Source organism: Suricata suricatta, chromosome 3, assembly GCF_006229205.1.
Source record: "Suricata suricatta isolate VVHF042 chromosome 3, meerkat_22Aug2017_6uvM2_HiC, whole genome shotgun sequence".
Lineage (NCBI taxonomy): Eukaryota > Metazoa > Chordata > Mammalia > Carnivora > Herpestidae > Suricata > Suricata suricatta.
Window position 1 is genome coordinate 129,009,297 of NC_043702.1, and position 19,254 is coordinate 129,028,550.

A 19,254-nucleotide genomic window follows, 5' to 3' on the forward strand; every position below is an offset into this window, starting at 1 on the left:
CAGATCGCCGAAGGGCCGATGGCGCTCTGCGCCGCTTTTGTGCGCCTAGTAGGAACTGGGGCCGCGATCCGCGAGGAGCGCTAGACAGCTTAAAGGAACAGGATAGGTCCTCGAATTAGGGTAACCCTAAGGTAAAACTAGAAACTTCTCCCCAAGCGCCCCCTTCCCCCGTGGAGGTTTCCCGAGGGCACCTTTCCTCTCTGCCCCTCATTTATTTATATCCTGGCCCTACTCTTTCTGCAGGTGCTCTAAAAGTGGTATTAGTGTTGTCGGACTACTTTGGGGGAGGATCCACATTTCAAAAAGTGGGGGATCAGAAAAACTCCTAGTCCCCTTTCTCTTTCTGCCTCTCTGTCTCTCTCGTTTACATTTATATTTATTAACTTATTGTGCTTACTAATGCTTAAGCCTGTTGATGATGTAATGCTTCTTGAAGAATCAAAGAAGGGAAGGGATCTGATTCTTTTTTTTTTTTTTTTTTTTGGTCTTTTAGGGCTGCTTTTGTCCTTTGCTAGGCTCTGTTCCCATGCTTCCTTGAAGGTAGGACTGCCACTTCTCCAGGTTCTTTGGCCATGCTGCATCCAGCAGCAAACGGGGAGCTGCACCACTCACTTCTGGGGAACTTTAAGTATTGAATAGATTTATTTCTCTTTTACTCTCTATTAATCATTCCTTGCTCAATGAATGGGTAACACTTCAAACTCAAGATTGAGGATTCTGCTCCAATACCACAGATCATGATGGCAGAAATAATTTTCGTTTATTTTATTTTTCAATATTAAGTTTACACGGGTTTTCCTGTCAAAAACCTTATTAAAGAAAGCAGACCCGAAGGAACTCACATGGTTCTGAAAGAACCACTCCAGTCTTTCTTCCATATATTCTAAGTTAGGTCACTGGGAATAAAATAATGAAAAGATTAATAATAATTTAAATAGATTTGGTTTTTACTCTCTAACCCTGATTCTTGCATGGGTTACATAAGGGAGGCAAATGTTTCTTTCAAGTGCTTGCCTCAATTTATAGTTCCTGCCTAGAGCAGGACACTGAGAAAAATTCTGAAGCTTCATTTGGTCCATAGAAGGAAGAGTATCATGATTACCTAATATGCACTCAAATTAATAGTTGCTGTTAAACACAGTTTATCATCCTCTAGAGATTTTCCTGTTCAGAAAAGCCTGAAACTGATTGTAGTATTTATTTTTCTTCTCAGCCTTTGATTCTGTTATGAATTAATTGGATCTGGGGTCCTAGCTAGAGAGTCTTAAAATAAACTTGACCCTCAATTTTTTACTCCAGGAATTGGCAGGCTTTCTGGCCAAATGATAATCTACAATTGCACCCTGTCTGCCAACGAGATAGAGGGATTTCTTGCAGGAGAAAAATTGATGCGAAAAGGCCCTAGTTGGCATTGGAGCCCATGTTGTGTGCCTGTTTTCAATCTCCTTTGCTGTGGGGACCATGGAGAAGTTACATGATCTGTATTTCATTTTCTGTATCCACATGTAACAGTAATAAAGCACCTGCTCATGACACAAGGCTGTTGGGATTATGGGTGGCAATGACAATAGCTAAGAAAGGGCGTCACCTTGCATGGTAGAAAGGTCAGCCCAGCATCTCTGAAAGGTGGGGGGTTGGGGAGCGCTGAGGTAGTGGAATGCATCTCTGGCTGGCTGTACTTACAAGGATGTTGCTGTTTTCCTTCTAGATTCCTTTTTAATTGAAAGTAATGTTCATCCCTTTGTTGAAAGTATATGTGCACATTTTTGTACTCTTAATACTTTGCTCCTTGTTTGGATTTGTTATGAGACTGGCATCTGTAAGGGTTTACTAGGAAGGGAGGACCAATTACAGTTGTTGACTTTTGAGTTTGTTTCCAAGATCAAAAGTCAAAGGTCATGGATGAGTTCAAGGCTTTCTAAATTATTATACTTACTCCTATTTAGTGTTTTGAAATTTTATACCCATTTGGATAAATGGAGTGAATATTGATTTATATGAATAATTTAATAGAGAATCTGGACTTCATTGTCACTAGATAAAATTGCAAATCTTACCGTTTTAGAGCTGGAGGAGACTAGAGGGGCTTAAATTTGACTTTCTCAATTTGTAGACGGCAGAGAGGCCAACCAGGTGGGCATAGCAGACGTCTAGAAAAGTGGTGCTGTTGAGAGCTGGACCCGGGCTGCTCTGGGATGGCCAGGAGGCAGGAGCTGCTTCTCAGGTGGAGAATCAACAGAATTTGGTGACCGCCTGCATTAATGAGGGAGGCAGTGAGGAGATAGAAGACTTGAGAAAGGTGGATATTTTGACCTCTACAGGCTGAGTAGTTGGTCACAACCATAGGCATCTCCAGCAGACCCGTTTCTCCTAACTATACTGACCTGGAACATCTGTGTGCTCACCTTCTTCGCCTGGGGATGCAGTTGTCAGCTTGTTAGGCCCAGCGGTGAGGTAAGACTGACCTGACTTGTCTTTCGCGAATCTACTTCACAGATGCTTAGTGAGCACCTACTGTGTGTTTGGCACTGCTTACCTCAGAGGATGTAAAGATGAGATATGGTGCATGCCCTTGAGGAACTCATAGTCTAACGGGGAGAAACTGGTATATAAACAGGTGTAATAAAGTTATGATGGAAGCATAGCCTGGGGTAAGGCTGTTCCTTTTTTTTTTGAGAGAGGGAGAAGGAGAAGGAGGGGCAGAGAGAGGAGGAGAGAGAGAATCCCAATGAGGCTCTGTGCTGCAGAGCCTGATGTGGGGCCTGATCCCACAAACCCCGAGATCATGAGTGGGTTCCCTGAGTGGAAACTAAGAGGCAGACACTTAACCAGCTGAGCCACTCCGGTACCCCAAGGCTTTTTCTTAATTGTAGGTAATCTTCCATCCCAAATCAGGAGGTATCCCCAACTGCCAAGTGAGAGGGAAGACAGAGAACCACTGAAAGAGAACAGAGTACCTGGAAAAGTGATCATGAGCATCTTTGGTTCCATTATACTTCCAATTCTAGAACTTGTTCCTATTGCAGATGATTCATTTCCTATTTCTGGTGACTTGTGTGACCCTGAAGATGCTATTTTGTGTGTTACCTGTTTCAGTATTGGGTTATGGAGGGGATGGAGGGGGAGGAAGAGAGAAAGAGGGAGAGTGTGAGACAGAGATCTTGAGATCCTAGAGCAGTGCTTCCAATCTTTGCCCCTTATGGCACATATAGAAAATTTGAGTAGCATACTAGGGCAAACAAAAGGATTTCAAGGTATTTATAAAGGGCTTGGTGATAAAATTATATCTTTGATATATAATCATGGTAAAAAGAAAATGAAAAGTATTAGGGATTCAATATCAGAAGATTTGTATACTAATAAAATATTTTTTAAATTACTTAAAAAAATGTTTATTTATGTTTGAGAGACAAAGAGTAAAAGCATGAGCCATGGAGGAGCAGAGAGAGAGGGAGAGACAGAGAATCCCAAGCAGGTTCTGCACTGTTAGCACAGAGCCCAACCTGGGGCATGAACTCACTGTGAGATCATGACCTGAGCCAAAATCAAGAGATGCTTAAATTACTGAGCCACCCAGGTGTTCCCTGATAAAATATTTTCAATTAAACAAAAATTTTAAGTCTTTGTTTTTGAGAGAGAGCGTAAGCAGGGGAGGAACAGAGAGAGAGGGGAAGACACTGCATCTGAAGCAGGCTCCAGGCTCCAAGCTGTCAGCACAGAGACCGATGCAGGGCTGGAACTCACGAACCAAGAGATCATGACCTGAGCCGAAGTCAGACGCTTAACCAACTGAGCCACCCAGGTGCCCCAAAATGTTTTTGATCTTAAAATACAATCTTGAAATGTGTGAAGGGAGTAGAAAGTCCCAAACTTCCAGTCACAAAATAAATAATGGAGATATGTAGTACAGCATGGTGACTGTAGTTAATAGTACTATATTTCATAAGAGTAGATCTTACAAGTCCTCATTACAAGAAAAAAAATTTTTTTCTAAACTATGCATGGGGATGGATGTTAACTCTTGTGGTGCTCAGGTGGAATATATACAAGTATCAAAACATGTTTTATACCTAAAACCATGTTATATGTCAGTGACACTTTATCAAAAAAAATTAAACACTTAAAATGAGGAAAAAAGGAATCGTGAGCTTGCTTCCACAAATTGTTCAAAATTGTTACATAAAATTTTTAATCAAATCTTTTTAATAAGCTTTTAAAGTTTTTGTTACCATTGATGAGAAGCAGGGGAGGGTCAGAGAAGAGGGAGACACAGAATCTGAAGACAGGCTCCAGGCTCTGAGCTAGCTGTTAGCACAGAGCCTGACGCGGGGCTCGAACTCAGAAATCGAGAGATCATGACCTGAGCCAAAGCCAGATGCTCAACCGACTGAGCCACCCAGGTGCCCCTGAAAAACTATTTTTACGATCACTTAAACATTTACCTAACAGTTGAAGAGTCAAGTATCTTTTCTTTCATCAACAAATGTAATTTTGTGATGATGCAAATGGATTTCAAATCCAATCAACCTTTCCCCTAAGGACTATTTCAGAATCACGATGAAACCTGAAGGACGAGACACATTACTAAGGGCGTTCAAGGCGCAGCTAGAGCGGAGGCTGCCCCAGGCTCCCCACAAGGGCCGGCAGGAGCCCCGCCCTCGCCCCTCTCGCGGGCCTACCTTCGTGCTGCGCAGACTCTTTGCGTTCGTTGGGAACTTGATACCGCAGGATGGCCCTGAAGCAGTTGAACCTTCCGCGCCTTTCTTGAGTCTGTCAGTGAGTGTTGAACGTCCTGTACGTTACTACCTGGGGGCCCGGGGACATTGCAGCCGACCCCACTTGCTTGCCTCTGAAAAGTCTGGGTGGAGGAATCCTGGCACCTGCATTCCTGACCCCGAAGCTGCCCCACTGGGCTGGGAAAATCAGTATTAGCCTGGACATCTGTAATGTATTTATGGCACGTGCGGTGGGACACTGCTCTCGGGTGGAGGTTCCCACTTTGCACGCATCAGAATCACTTGGACGGCTTATTAAAACACATTGCTGGACCCTCCACCCCAACCCCGCCGCTGTTTCTGATTCAGCAGGTCTGGGGTGTGGCCTGAGAATTGGCATTGCTAACAAGTTTTCAGGTTACGCTGCTGCTCCGGAACCACATGTAGTGAACCAAACAGAACATAATTTTCTAAATACCCCATTTAAAGCAGCCTCTTCTCACGCCCTTAAGCAATTATCATTACTTGATATTACATATTTATCTGCCTTTTGCTTGTCCTTGTTAAGGTCCAGGAGAACCGGCACTTTATTTTGCTGTGTTAGTTCCATCTTCTAGAACACTGCCTGGAAAGAAATAGGACTGGAAAGTAATAGGAGCTAAAAGGACATTTGTTGCTTAATGAACATCTTTTACGGAGTGCACCCCCTAAAGTGGAAACCATGAGAGAGAGAAAAGTCACTTAGGAAGAGGGGGAAGAGCAAAAAGGAGAAGGACCAAGGACAAACCCTAGGGGTAAGTGGGCATTTTATATCAGAAATAGGAAATAAAACAGAAAGCTAGGAGTCAAGCCTGGTGCAGCAGCATAGAAACCCATGAAGGAGAGATTTTAAGAAAAGGACGGGACACCGAAAACAAACATTTGAGATCATCTAAGATGAGAAGATTGAAAAGTCCTTAAGCTGTGTCAATTACAAGATTTGTCATTGGTGATTTTGGTAAAAGTAGCTTAAGAAAGCTGTCCAGAATAGCAGGCTCCTTGCTTTGGATTGAGTAGTAAATGGTGGATGAAAAAGTGGGGGGAAAGTGAGCATGGACTGTTTATTCAAGGATTTGGCCACACAGGAATGACCACCAAGGTACATAGGTCAAAAGTGTATTTTTACCTCTCCCACTCCCTGTGTGTGTTCGTGTTGTGTAAGAGTAAAAGGATTAGCGCATAATTTATATTATAGGAAAGGAGCCTATAAAGAGATGTTGAATACACAGGACTGTGTAATAATAGCCAAAGGTCATGGTCCCAGAGGAGTTGGGGGGATAGACTCAAGAGTAGGATGGATGTGTAAGACAGATGGCCAGCCCCTCGCCTGCTGAGACCTGGAGGAAAGCTGAGAGAGGGGCTAGTTGAGTGGCTTCTGGGTTGGAAGCTGAGGAGGTTCATGCATGAGAGCCTCCCTTTTCTCTGGGAGTCCAAGCAAAGTCAATTTGCAGTGGTGAGGCAGGAGTGAGTAAAAAGTGTAGGAGGGATGGCAGAGGTTGGTGTAACTGCTGTGGGAAGCAAAATTAAACAATACCATCAAATGGTCCCACGTTAGGCATAACGTTAAAAAACACTGGGAGGCAGGAACGCTATATTGGTTCAATCATGAGCTTGAACTCACCCACTCCCTCTTCTATTTATCTAAAGACCCTCTCATTCTTGTCCTGAGGCATATATTAAAGCTTCAGGAGCTGTAGCAAAACACAAAAACTCTTTCCTGGCCGTTTTCTAAGGCATAATTGCTGGTAGGAGCAGCTGCAATTGAAATACACTCCCAGATGCTAGCAGGGATGGGAGGAGACCAGCTGGAGACAGTTAATTACCAGAATTAACTGATCATCGTAATAGGTAGCAGGGCGGAGAAACACACTGGTCTAACTCACAGAACTCTCTGGTTGTCGTTAATGGTGGGGTCCCAAGGAATGAACTCAAAAAACAACTCACCGAGTCTTTTTGATTTGTGTAACAACAAAAGGAAACAAACCAGCAAAACACCATTGTAAGTCTAGGGAATAGAGGCGTCTCATGAGAGACCTGGCTTGTCACCCTGTTCCTCAAACTAAATCCAGACCCAGACCCAGAGTCTCTTGGATATAGACCAACTATTCTTAAAGAAGGATGCTGCTGTACCTAAGTGCTGCAAACCTTCATCCCTTTTAGGGTAACTGCTCTGAAGAAAAGGACCTACATTTTTCAGTGACTATCACTAATGCTAAACTAACTCTAATTTCTGGGACCCAAAAAGTCACTGTTTGCCATTCACATTCTTAGTGTAAAGGGGTTCGGTAATAAGTGAATTCTGGCCCACGGTCACCTTTGGATAGGGCTAGTGGGACTGTGAGTTCATCTTGTGGTACGCACCCTGCTTGCCAAGTGAAAATCTGGAATAGGAATCTCAGTGACAGAATTTCTGCATTGGTGCATTCACTCATTGAGTAAGGGCTATTCTGGTAGAAAATGCCGAGTGCCACAGTAATACATCAAAAGCATATCTGGAGAATTGTAGAGGCGTGTGTCACCATCAAAGACATGGAAGATGCCTTTGTGATTCCTCCCAGCTCATTCCCGTTCACTTCCCAGGCGAGCCACCACAAAAGACTTTTGGGTCCTAGAGAACAGCTGTGCGTTACCTTAAACCCAAGCATGTGAGAACTCCAATTGTAGCTACTCTTCCGAAGGGGTCTCCTTCCTGAAGTAACTCAAACAGCCCCTGACACTTGGTTTGCAGTTACTGATCTGGGATTTAGCTCCAGAATCGCTTTCTGAAAACCTCTTCTTAACGTTTCTAGATTCAGTCGTAAGTTTTATGTTTTTTTTGTATCACTCTTTGTTCTATCTTTGTACATGTCTGTATATCTGTTTCTTCACTTTCATGTGGGGATCATAATTGTACTTCAGAGTAACTGGGGAGAAAATTAGATAATCTGCATAAAAGAGCATCTTATAAGTGCTCAGTGTATGGTAGCTGTTATCTTAGATCATTGGGGATGAGAATCTAGGATAATGTTTTTTCAATTCATTGTTCCTTTTGCAGGAGTCATTCTCAAGTTACTTAGTGAGATAAGGTTTCTGAATCTTACATGTCTGAACCCCCCCCCCCCCACTTAATGCTAGGTTAGCTGGGTAAAGGATTTGTTTCAGCTTTGAAGATACTGAGAAATCCAGTAGTCATCTAATGTCCATTGCTTTTTAAACTCTTTCTCTGTATAAAACCCCTTGGGTGCCTGGGTGGCTCAGTAGGTTTTGGCTTGGGTCATGATCCCATGGTTTGTGAGTTCGAGCCCCACATGCGGCTCTGTACTGAAGGTATAGAGAGCCTGCTTGGGATTCTTTCTCTCTCCCTCTCAGCCCTTCCCATTCTCTTTCAAAATAAACAGACTTAAAAAAAAGAAAAACCTCTTGATTCCCTTTCTTTCAGGTTTGTTTAGGATGGGATCTTTTTTCCTTAGTTATTCTACGGAGTCACTGGGCTCTTTTAATCTGAAAATTGTGTTTTTCTTCACATCTTTTTTTAACTCCCAAACTTCACCACCATTCTTTCTGTTGCTTCTGTAACATTTGTCATTGGGATGTTGGAATGTCTAGATCCACGTTCACTTATCATTTCCTTTTTGTTAATTTGCTATTTAGCCTTGTCCATTTGGCTATAAACCAGCCCGAAAATCTTTTCTATTTTCCGTTCAGGGATTCCTCAATTTCCTGGCTCATTGATGGAACATTTTGTTCCCAAAGCTTTTTTGGATTTAACAGGTCATGGAATTTTAGGTGGAAAATAAAGTAGATGTGTGTGCACAGCTTTCCTTCTTAATTCAAATTCCTCAGTTATGTTTTGGTTTGCCTTTTCCTTTTTCAGAGTGTACATCTTAAAGTAAGGGTCTTCTATTCGGTGCCTCTCTATTCTGCACCTCTTAAACTGTTTTCTAGTTTTCAAGGACCTTAGAAATCTGGCTCATTCCACCTATCCAGTTAACACATCCCCAGGTTATTTATCCAAATACTTTTTTTTTTTTTCAGTTTCCGAGCTCGTTTGTCTCCAATGGCACCTGGAAGGTTCTTCACACTCATTCGAGAAGCTCTCCGCGCCCCACCCATTCCTCTCTTCCTGGAGCCCAAATTGCATCTAGCTCTGCAGGAATTCAACACCAAGCTTCAGAATTGCCTGTAATTTCCCCCTGTTGATCAGACCCGGGTATCTTTTTTTCCCCTTAAACAAGCCCCACCGGTGATTCTGAGGCACACCCGAGTCAAGAACCTCGAGGCCCCCTCTACCTCCTCCCATCTGCCTGTCCCTAGGGCGGGACGGCCCGCTGCACTTGCCCCTGCCGGGCCAGGGATCTGGTCGGAGAGGTCGTCGAGCCGCGGCACCACCTCGCGTCTCCCTGCCACCCTGGACGAGGTAGGCGCCGGCGATACCCCCGAGGGAACCGACGCTGGCCGAGAGCGTAGCGTGGGACCCCTGGGCGGCCGGCCCGGCCCAACCGCCCCGCAGCCGCGCGCCCTCGGGGCTGGAACGCTGCGCCGGTCGCACACCTCCCGCCCTCGGGCCCTGGTGCGCAGGCGCGCGGACACCTCGGCGCTTCCCCGAGGCGGCCGGGCGTGAGAGCGCCTCTGACTCTCCGGGCCCCGCAACGGCAGCGCCCGCACCGTGGGCGGCACGGGTGAGGGGCGGCGCTCCCCCTGCCTTCCTCCCGCCTGTCCTCCACCCCGCGGCGTGAGCAGTCCCGCGGTGGAGGGAAGGACAGCTTCCCGTTCCGCCTGGGGGCAGGGAGGGACGTTGGGGCGGGCGGGGGACCCTTCTTCCGGGCTCCGATGGGGTCGTTGACTTGGGTGAGAGGAAGCGGGCAGCCTACCCGTCGGGCTGGGCCGCATCGGGTGTGCTGGTGCGAGCGTCTTTACCCGGAGCCCTCTCCCAGCGTCTCCCAGCGTCGGGGAAGGCGGTATTGCGTTTGCCTGCTTCCCGGGCCTTTTCCCGGCGTCGATGAGAGATCCCGTCCGATGCGAAGTTTGCGGTGTAGAGACTCCAGACAAACCCTTAGCCGGACTTCAGCGAAGCCGAGCCAGAAACTTGGACTTCCCACACATTAGCCAGGGGCTGTGATTTCTCCATACTCGTGCAGGTGAATCGACACAGGTTGAGAGAGTTTGAATTGTGTGAGACGCCGACTTTCAGAGAGCCGTCACGATTTTGCTTCTGCTTTATCACCTTTAGAACCCTCACGTCAATTGTTTATATTCCACTATTGATCCTTTTAAACTCTCCCCTCTCGGCGTCTTGGGTTTGCCTGCTCTTCCTGATGAGCCATGTTTTTATGTTAAATCCGGTAGGGTGCAATGTCTGAACAAGACCGTATACAGGAATGCCTGAGGAAAGAAATAAGGTCACTTCTCATTTCCACCAAAGATGGTTTGACCCCACAGCAGTTGGAAAAGGAGTACCTTTTGATGGTTGGCAGCCATTTACCACTCCGACTTCTTGGGTATCGGTCCACAATGGAGCTGGTGCTGGACATGCCTGATGTTGTCACTGTCTCCCCCTGTGGGGATGGTACTGTAATACTGAAAGGTAAGCTTAGGATTTGAAGGTCTATAAACTACGTAGTGATTAGTAAAGCATTGTTCTCGTAAATAGACGATGGGGATTAAGGTGTACACCAGGGGATGTATGGAATTGTTGAATTTCATTGTACACCTGAAACTAATATAACCCTGTATGTTAACGAATTAAAAACTTAAAAAAGAATTGTAGCAATTATCCTGCATCCTAGGCAGGGGATTAAAAAAAATTTTTTTTAATGTTTGTTTATTTTTGAAGGAGAGAGCAGGGAAGGGGCAGAGAAGCAGGCTCCAGGCTCTGAGCTGTCAGCACCAAGCCAGATGTGGGGCTTGAACACACAATCCGTGAGATTATGACCTAAGCTGAAGTCCCTAGGTTAACCAGCTGAGCCACCCAGGTGCCCCCAGGCAGAGGATTTTAATTCTTTGAGGAGGAGAGGGTTCGTGGTTACCTTTGAAGTTGTGGGCAGAGTTAAAGCTTTAGCAAAATCAAGAAAACGTTTATTCACAGGATCTACGTGTGATTTCAGAAAAATTGGGAGAAGTGTAACAATGGGACTTTTTAACTATGAAATCATGTTTTAAATTTCATGGAGCACACACACACAAGAAACATTGCAGGGAAGTTTGTTCATCTTGAGAGTTTCAGATATTTCAGGAGTCAGCAGTAATGATAAATAATGGTCTTGATCTTTCTGTCTTCATCTTCTGATAGAGGAGCTAACAAGTGGTTATCTAAAGTAAAAGAAATGAAAAAAAAAGTAAAAGAAATGGAGGAACCAAGGGTTCATGTTTATTGTGCTACCTAGATACACAGCTCCTTGGACAGTTAAACTTGTATAAGCACAGATGCAAGGGTAGAGAAAGGAGTACATTTCCATCTAACTATGATTTCTTTTTTTCCACACCTCCTTAGCCATTCCAGATGAATCCACCAAAGGAATAGCAAGTTTAGTTGCAAAACAGAGGAGCAACCCCAAGGTTCGAAATTTCATGCCAAGGGGAAGGGCCAGTATTTGCTCTGGGCCGAGCCCCCATCGGCGAGTACCTTACCGGGGAAGGGTGCCCCCGATTCTTCCAGCTGTTGTGAAGAGTGAGTTGAAAGACCTCTTGGCGTTATCTCCTGTTCTCCTTTCTGACTTTGAAAAGGCATTTGTCAGGCGATTTGGACGTTCATTTCAGTATTCGCAGTATGGATTCCTCTCTATGTTCGAAGTACTTAATGCTGCTTCGGATGTCATTTCTGTAGAGCAGACCAGAGCAGGGTCTTTGTTGATGCTAAGGAAGAGCATATCAGAGGAAAAGCAGAGAGCATGGCCCGCAGGTAAGCGTGTTAGCATGAGTGCTTAGTAACTAGTAATTGTGGGCTAGCAGATTTTGAAGGAGTCATGGAGACATGGCAGATAGAGAGGAACGTAATGCCTGAGCTCCCAGGGTTTGTCAAAGTTGCATCTTGGTTCTACCGCTTGCTGGTTGAGTGAGTTTCCTCATCTCTGGAATAGGAATAATCATCCTTGCCTCTTGGAGTAGTGCTGAGGATGAAATGAGATGACGTCTGAAAAATGCCTGGCATTTAGTAAGGTTACAATAAGTGGTAGCTCTTATAAAAATACAAGATCTGCTTTCTCTGGAATACTGTAAGCGAACATTAGTCACGTGTGTTCGTGTAAGGAAGATAGGGACAATGAAAAGTTTAAAAATAATACTAGTTAGTAGTATTTGCCATCTGAGTTTGGCTGGCGCTGATGTTCAGTATCCTAGGAGGCACTACAGTAATTCATATAATGTGATGATGACCATTTTATATAGCATTTTACCTTGGATTCTCCTGGCCACACCAAAGAAGGGTAAATGACCCTATCTTAGGGATAAGGAGAACAAAGCTCAGGAAACTTAAATGATTTTTGCAAAGTCATATGGCTAGAAAGGTGTTACAGCCAGGGTTAGAAACGCAGCTCTTAATACTATTCAGGCAGTGCTTTTCTTACCCAGTGCCTCTTGTTTTTGTTTATATGTTTATGTATATACACATACACACACACTACTGTGTACATATACAGTAGTCTAGTTGACACACAATGTTACATTAGTTTCAAGTGTGCAGCAGTGATTTCGACACCTTTGTACATTATGCTGTGCTCACCACAGCGTAGTTACCGCCTGTCATACAAGCTATTACGATACCATGAACCCTATGCTGTACCTTTCATCTGCAAATCATGCTCTCAAAGTCTCAGAAGACCAATGTGATCATTTGTATCGTGCCTCACTAGACCCTTGACAACACAGGATCTATACACTGAGCCTATTTTGGGAATCTCTATGCCTATTTCAGTGATTTTTCTTTTTCTCTGAAATCTGTATTTAGATTAATATAGGTTAAACCATGAGAATGTCCCCAGTTTAGAAACCAATACTTAAACTGTGGTAGGAAACATAATTTGATGAAGATACCCTACGGGGTTTACTTGCTCTGGTCAGGGAAGACTGCAGGGGACAATGAGTGTTTTGAATCTCACCCTCAGTCATCACCAGTGTCATTATTCTTGAGTTGCTTGAACTTGGGGAAGCAAACCCATGCTGTTAAAGGTACAACAGTTAATGTGTATAAAGCAGCTTGCCAACTTATCGAATGGAGGGAGTGATCTTTCTTCCCAGTAATTGGATTATTCATGTTTCTCATCTGTGGACCCTTCTGTCTATCATCAAGATATCTTGGAAATAATTTTTTTGTGTGGAGGGCGGGGGAAGCTTGATCTTACGTAAAGGGCTGCAGTAAGGTCTAGTGATTGATCATTTGTGTCTTGTACATCAGCATATATCTCACCAGTGGTATTTTCCTCTCTATAAATCTTCAAGAAAAAAGTCTGTACTCTAGAATAATATCCTTTATTCTGTAGCTTTTTATCCCCCTTTCCTGCTCCCATACTACGAGGTGATTATTCAGTTTGAGAAGCATAGTTTTTTTTGTTTGTTTGTTTTGTTTTTGTTTTTGAGAAGCATAGTTAAGCAGACTCGTTAGCTGGAGACTTTTTGGCCTCCTAAAGCAGGTTCTTAGGTTTATACCTATTGAAACCTGCCTCTCTGTAATTATATTCAGGTGATCTTAACTGGAGTTTTTAGATAGCCCCAACCTTTTCAATAACACACATATGATCCTTTGTTGTTTTTTTATAGATGACTAATCTCCATTGTATGTAAATTTTATTTGGCAATATGAGAAAGTAAGTTTACTTTCCATAATTGTTATTTCTAAGTTGAAAACAGTTAAGTAGTCTCTATATAGAATCACCAGAAAATAAAGTATAAATTGTTAGTGATAACTTTTCTTTGCTCTTCTTTTATTTACAAAAGGAGATAAAATGTTTACCCAGCCTTATAGAATGAAACAAGGGTCCTACCCCACAGTCTCGCCAGTCCGAAAGGTTCGCTTTTCTCAACCCACTTCAAACTTGGAACCACCGAAGCAAATACTGAATGCAGAAAAAACTTTTAAGTCAGATGTGGTAGAGACTTCAAGGCTGAATCACACTGAAAAATTAAACCAGGTGAGATATAAGACTTTGGAGGTATAAATAAACCAAAAATGTGTTTTAAATTTAGTGGGTAATACTTAGATCAGACAGAAATTTCAGATTTAACTTGAGCATTTTCTATGGTTGTGTGCATTATTAACTACTAAGACGTGGCAGTGAGAAAAGAGTACATTTTATCAACTCCCATGGTTTCTGTTACAGGCTTCCTTTATTATTCGAAAGTAGATTGTTCTATGAAAACTTTTGTGAGTTGAAACTGTGTAAAGCAAAGAAACAATTACCATTAATTTATATAGAAAAAATTTTGAGCATTCTTAGACCCCCAAATAACCTCTCTCAGGCTTTTCTGATACCTTATGACACATTTGGCTAATGGGTTTTATACCTTAAGACACATCTTGCTAATGGATGCACAAAATAAATGAGGCTAAAGCACAATTCAAACCTATGGTGGTTTGATGCTGACTGTGGTCTTGGGGAAGGAGGCTGGTGAGGTCACTCTGGCTGCTCAGAGTGCACGCTGCCCCCATGTCCACTCACTGCAGAACGATTGTTGGATGCTGGTTTTGGTTTTGGCCTTTATTGGTAAAAGAGAAAAACCTCTTTAGGTTTCTTTGGGTTAGCAAAAATGAGAACTAACCCTAGATCTTTCATAAAAGCAAAAGGGCGTAGTATGAACTTGTGAAAAGCGAGGAATACGTGTACCTTTTGTAGCTGTCTCTAGTTCCAGCTTCTCACCAAAGTCGTAGGAGCCTACTTCAACTTCTCTTGTGAATATCTTCACCTGAGTGGCTGGCCCGGAACACTACAGTCCTGGTACTTTTCTGACTGTGTGTATGCTGAAGGAGATTTGAACAAAAGCTACTAGAATATAACCAACAAAAAGCCTGGTTAAATTAGCAAGATGACAACTTTAGCAGAGCTTAGAAGAAACACATGGAAATTAAATTCAAGATAGAGAAGTGCCTTATTTCTATAGCTTAAAAAAACAATAGCTTTAGTAGCATAAATACAGTTTACCCTTTTAAAATGTACAGTTTGAGTTTTGACAAATTTATCTCATTGCATAATCATCAAAATCAAGAGACCAAACATTTCCATCATTCTCAAAATTTTCCATTATGCTACTTTGTAGTTGATCTTTTTCCCCAGCTGTAGGCACAGAGATAAATACCACTGCTTTCTGTAAGTTTGACTTTTCAAGAATTTCATATAAATGGAATTAAATAACATCTAGCCTTTGTGAATAGCTTCTTTAACCTACTATGATACTTTTGAGATTCATCATTACATGTCAGTAATTTGTTACTTTTTTTTGTTGCATATTATTCCACTGTATTGATCTATCTCAATATGTTATCTGTTCCCATTAGGTGACATTTGGGTTGTTTCCTGCTTTGGGTATTTTTATAAATAAAGCCGCTATGAACATTTGCATACACTTTGATCGTGAACTTCTCTTGAGTAAATACCTAGGAGTAGGATTGTTGTATCATTTAGTAAGTGTGTGTTTAATTTTATAAGATATGGTCAAACTTGTTTTCTAGAGTGGCTATGTGATTTCACATTCCTGTAAACTAGGTATGAGAGTTCTAGCTGCATCTTTGCTAACATTTGGTATTGTCCATTTAAAAAATTACTTGTCATGGGGCACCTGGGTGGCTCAGTCGGTTAAGTGTCCGACTTTGTCTTAGGTGATGATCTCATGGTTCATGGATTTGAGTCCCACACTGAGCTCTGTGCTGACAGCTCAAAGCCCGGAGCCTGCTTCAGATTCTGTTTGTGTCTCTCTTTCTCTGTCCCTCCCCAACTCATGCTCTGTTTCTCTCTCAAAAATGAATAAACATTAAAAAAATTTTTTTTAATTAGTGGTATTTCATTATGATGGCGTTCGAAATTTCTCTAATGATGAATAATATTGGGCATCTTTTCATATGCATATTTGCCATTTGTAAATTTTCCTTAAGTGTCTCTTCCCATTCTTTGCTTGTTCTTAAAAATTGACTTTTGGGGGTGCCTGGGTGGCTCAATTGGTTGAGCGTTCGACTTTGGCTCAGGTCATGATCTCACAGTTCATGGGTTTGAGCCCTGCATCGGGCTCTGTGCTGACAGCTCAGATCCTGGAGCCTGCATTGGATTCTGTGTCTCTTTCTCTCTCTGCCCCTCCCCTGTTCACTCTCTGTCCCTCAAAAATATATAAATGTAAAAAAAATTCGGCTTTTGTATTGAGTTGGAAGAATTATTTATATATGAATGGGTGCAAGTCCTTTACCAGAGACATGTTTTGCAAATGCTTTTTCCTGGTCTGTTCTTATCTCATTTCCTTAATTCTGTCTTATTTGAAGCAGAAGCCTTTAATTTTGATGAAATCTAATTTATTTGTATTTTTCTTTTGATTCTTGCGTACCTAATCTTTGTTGAATCCAAAGTCACAGAAATGTTCTATGTTTTCTTCCAGAAGTTTTATGATTTTAGTTCTTAGGTCTGTTATTGATTTCAGGTTAATTCTTATGTAAGGTACCAGTATGGATCAGAATTTTTACAATGGAATGCTAATTCTTCTAGCACTATGTTTTGAAAAACACTCTTTTCCTTACTGAACTACCTTATTACTTTGGCACCTCTGTCAAATCTATTGACCACTTGTATGTTTAGGTCTGTTTTTAGAACTGTCCATTCTGGTCCATTGATCTACATGTTTTTTTTGCCAATACCATACTCTCTTGATTATTAAAGCTTTATAATATCTTTCTTTTTAATTTTTTTGTGTTTAGTTTTGAGAGACAGAGACAGAGAGCGAGTGGGGGAGGAGTGATGAGAGTGGGAGAAACAGAATTGCAAGCAGGTTCCAGGCTCCAAGTTGTCAGCACAGAGCCCAACGTGGGGCTCAAACTCATGAACCATGAGATTATGACCTGAGCCGATGTCGGATGCTCACCCAGTGACTGAGCCACCCAGGCACCCTATAATATTTTGAAATTATGTAGTTAAGTCCTTTGGCTTTGTTCTTTTTCAAATTGCTTTGGCTACTCTAGGTTCTTTGCGTTTTCATATAAACTTAATTGGATATAAGTCAGCTCGCCAATTTCTACCAAAAATAAGTATGCCTTTTATGATTTTTGATTAGAATTACACTGAATCTAGAGGTAAGTTTGGGGATAATTGACATCTTAATTGTATTGAATCTGCTGATACATGAGCATCGTATATTTCTCCATTTAAGTTTAAAAATTTTTAGTACTCTTTTATAGTTTTAAGTACTCAAGGCCTGCGTATATTTTGCTGAACTTTACCCCCTCCATTTTTCATACTTTGGACATTATAAAGAGTATTTTCAATTTATTTTCTAGTTAATTGTTATTAATACATAGAAAATCAATTGAAAATTTTTGTATATTGACCTTGCATCTTGTGACCTTGACTCAAGGTACATTCTGTAGTTCACATCATTCTAGTAGCTATTTTATAGAATTGAGATTTTCTGCATAGACCATCATACCATCTGGGAGTAGACCCTTTTATTTCCTTTTCAATCTGTATGCCCCCCCTTTTTTCCTTTCATAGGTTGGGTTCTCTAGTATAATAATGCATAGAAGTGGTGGGCATGGAAATTCTTGTCTTGTTCCTGACTACAAGGAAAAACATTGTCTTTCATCATTAACTGTGGTGTTAAATCTAGCATTTTTATAAATGCTGCATGGTAGGTTGAGGAAATTTCCTTCTGTTCCTAGATTCAGAGAATTTTTTCCATGAATGTATGATGAAATAGTCTCTATCCATTGACAGGATTATAGGATGTGCTATTGTGATTTATTATATAAAAACATATTCCTTTCTTCATTTCTGGCACAGAGCTCCTAAAACTCTTAGAATTTTTGAAGTGAAGAGAGCTATAAAAGTATCTTTTGTTGCTAATGAAGTGGCTTTGGAAAGCACGTAAGGATGGGGGCTGGTTGCCATTTGGAGTAAACGATGTGGTTAGAGGGTCTGAATTTTCAGTCCTACCCCAACCTCCTGAGAGAAGAAGGGGCCAGTGATTCAATCAGTTGTGCCGTTGTAGTAAAACCACCATAAAAACCCAAAATACTGGATTTGGAGAGCTTTTAGGCTGATGAACAGTAGAGTTTTGGGGGAGAGTCTCATGCCACTTACCTGGCTGTATGCATCTTCTCCATCTCACTGTTTCTGAGTTATATTTTTAAAAAGTTTTTAACTGATTTTTAAAAATAATTTAAGATACAGTTGATATATTAGTTTCAGATGTACATGATGCTTTGTTATGTGTATAATGTGAACTGATCCATCAGCACACAGAAAATTTTTTTGTGATTTTTTTTTTTAATTTTAAAATGTTTTATTTTTGATACAGACAGAGACAGAGCATGAGAGGGGGAGGGTCAGAGAGAGAAGGAGACACAGAACCGGAAGCAGGCTCCAGGCTCTGAGCTAGCTGTCAGCACAGAGCCTGACGTGGGGCTCGAATCCACGAACGCGAGATCTGACCTGAGCTGAAGTCGGAGGCTTAACCGACTGAGCCACTCAGGCGCCCCTTGTGATGTTTTAAGATTTACTCTCTTAGCAGTTTTCTGTAGTAACTATTATATATAATATGTATTACTATAATTATATGTTACATGATATAGTTTGTTATGTAGGTTTATTAATACATACAGTGTTAAATACAGTTGCCATGCTATACATTACATATTATACAGGACTTAATTATTTTATAACTGGAATTTTATACCTTTTGACCCTCTCCACCTATCTTACCCACTCCAAGACTCCTGCTTCTGGCTACCATCCATCTGTTCTCTATGTCTATGAGCTCAAGTTTTTATTTTTTTATTTTGTTTTTTTAGATTCTGTGTATAAGTGAGATCGTACAGTTGTCTTTCTCTGGCTTATTTTCTTACTGTAATGCCCTCAAGGTCCATTGAGGTTGCCACAAATGGCAGGATTTCCTTGCTTTTTTATGGCTTAATAATAATCCAATAATAATCCAGTGTGTGTGTGTGTGTGTGTGTGTGTGTGTGTGTGTGTGTGTGTATCATACCGTCTTTGTCCATTCATCCACTGATGAATGCTTAGGCTGTTTCCATGTCTTGGCTATTGTAAATAATGCTGCAGTGAACATGGGGGTTCAGATATTTTTTTGAGCTAGTGTTTTCAGTTCCTTTGGATAAATACCCAGAGGTGGAGTTGCTGAGTCATGTATGTAGTAGTATCGTTTTTTTTGAGGAACCTCTGTAATGTTTTCCATAGTGGCTACACCAATTTACATTTCCGTCAAAGTGCCCCAGGGTTCCTTTTTCTCTGTATCCTCACCAGCACTTATTATTTCTTGTCCTTATGATAATAGCCATTCTAACAGGTGTAAGGTTATACTTCATTGTGGTTTTGCTTTGCAT

The 19,254-nt window shown here is 41.8% G+C and overlaps 2 protein-coding genes and 1 long non-coding RNA gene across 6 annotated transcripts in view; 1 reads left to right on the forward strand and 2 right to left on the reverse strand.

Annotated features, from left to right (window-relative positions):
* Window positions 1-463: 463 nt before the first annotated feature.
* LOC115288123 (homeobox protein cut-like 1) lies at window positions 464-10,293 on the reverse strand. 3 transcript variants are annotated; one of them, XM_029935163.1, is made up of 6 exons: window positions 10,191-10,293; window positions 9,024-10,115; window positions 2,958-3,087; window positions 2,385-2,414; window positions 2,058-2,253; window positions 464-896 (listed from the first exon to the last, which is right to left on the reverse strand). In XM_029935163.1, the coding sequence occupies exons 2-5, from the start codon at window positions 9,621-9,623 to the stop codon at window positions 2,078-2,080; spliced, it is 936 nt and encodes a 311-aa protein (XP_029791023.1). In that variant the 5' UTR covers window positions 9,624-10,115; window positions 10,191-10,293; the 3' UTR covers window positions 464-896; window positions 2,058-2,077. The 3 variants fall into 3 exon arrangements, with proteins under 3 accessions (XP_029791023.1, XP_029791024.1, XP_029791025.1); XM_029935164.1 differs by lacking the exon at window positions 2,385-2,414; XM_029935165.1 differs by lacking the exons at window positions 464-896; window positions 2,385-2,414; window positions 2,958-3,087 and having other exon boundaries at window positions 2,142-2,253.
* Window positions 9,346-19,254, forward strand: part of TDRD5 (tudor domain containing 5) — an 82,725-nt gene continuing 72,816 nt past the window's right edge. Inside the window, exons 1-4 of one of the 2 annotated variants that reach the window (XM_029935160.1) lie at window positions 9,346-9,412; window positions 10,080-10,317; window positions 11,224-11,631; window positions 13,662-13,855. In XM_029935160.1, the coding sequence (XP_029791020.1) occupies window positions 10,086-10,317; window positions 11,224-11,631; window positions 13,662-13,855 (834 nt within the window). In that variant the 5' untranslated portion in view covers window positions 9,346-9,412; window positions 10,080-10,085. Of the gene's footprint in view, window positions 9,413-10,079; window positions 10,318-11,223; window positions 11,632-11,814; window positions 11,884-13,661; window positions 13,856-19,254 lie in introns of those variants that run through there. The other variant, XM_029935161.1, reaches the window with a different exon arrangement.
* Window positions 10,792-11,623, reverse strand: LOC115288125. The gene is made up of 2 exons (XR_003906818.1): window positions 11,361-11,623; window positions 10,792-11,042 (listed from the first exon to the last, which is right to left on the reverse strand). It is a non-coding gene; the product is annotated as an uncharacterized LOC115288125 (long non-coding RNA).

Excerpts from the sequence above, each read along its gene's own strand:
- LOC115288123 (XM_029935163.1), bottom strand. The coding sequence starts at position 9,623 with ATGCGGCCCAGCCCGACGGGTAGGCTGCCCGCTTCCTCTCACCCAAGT. Across the intron at positions 2,415-2,957 it reads GCTCATGATCACTTTTCCAG|GCGAAGAAGGTGAGCACACA; the intron begins GTACTCTGTTCT and ends CTGCATCCCCAG. Across the intron at positions 2,254-2,384 it reads TGAGCACACAGATGTTCCAG|GCGGTCACCAAATTCTGTTG; the intron begins GTCAGTATAGTT and ends TCATTAATGCAG.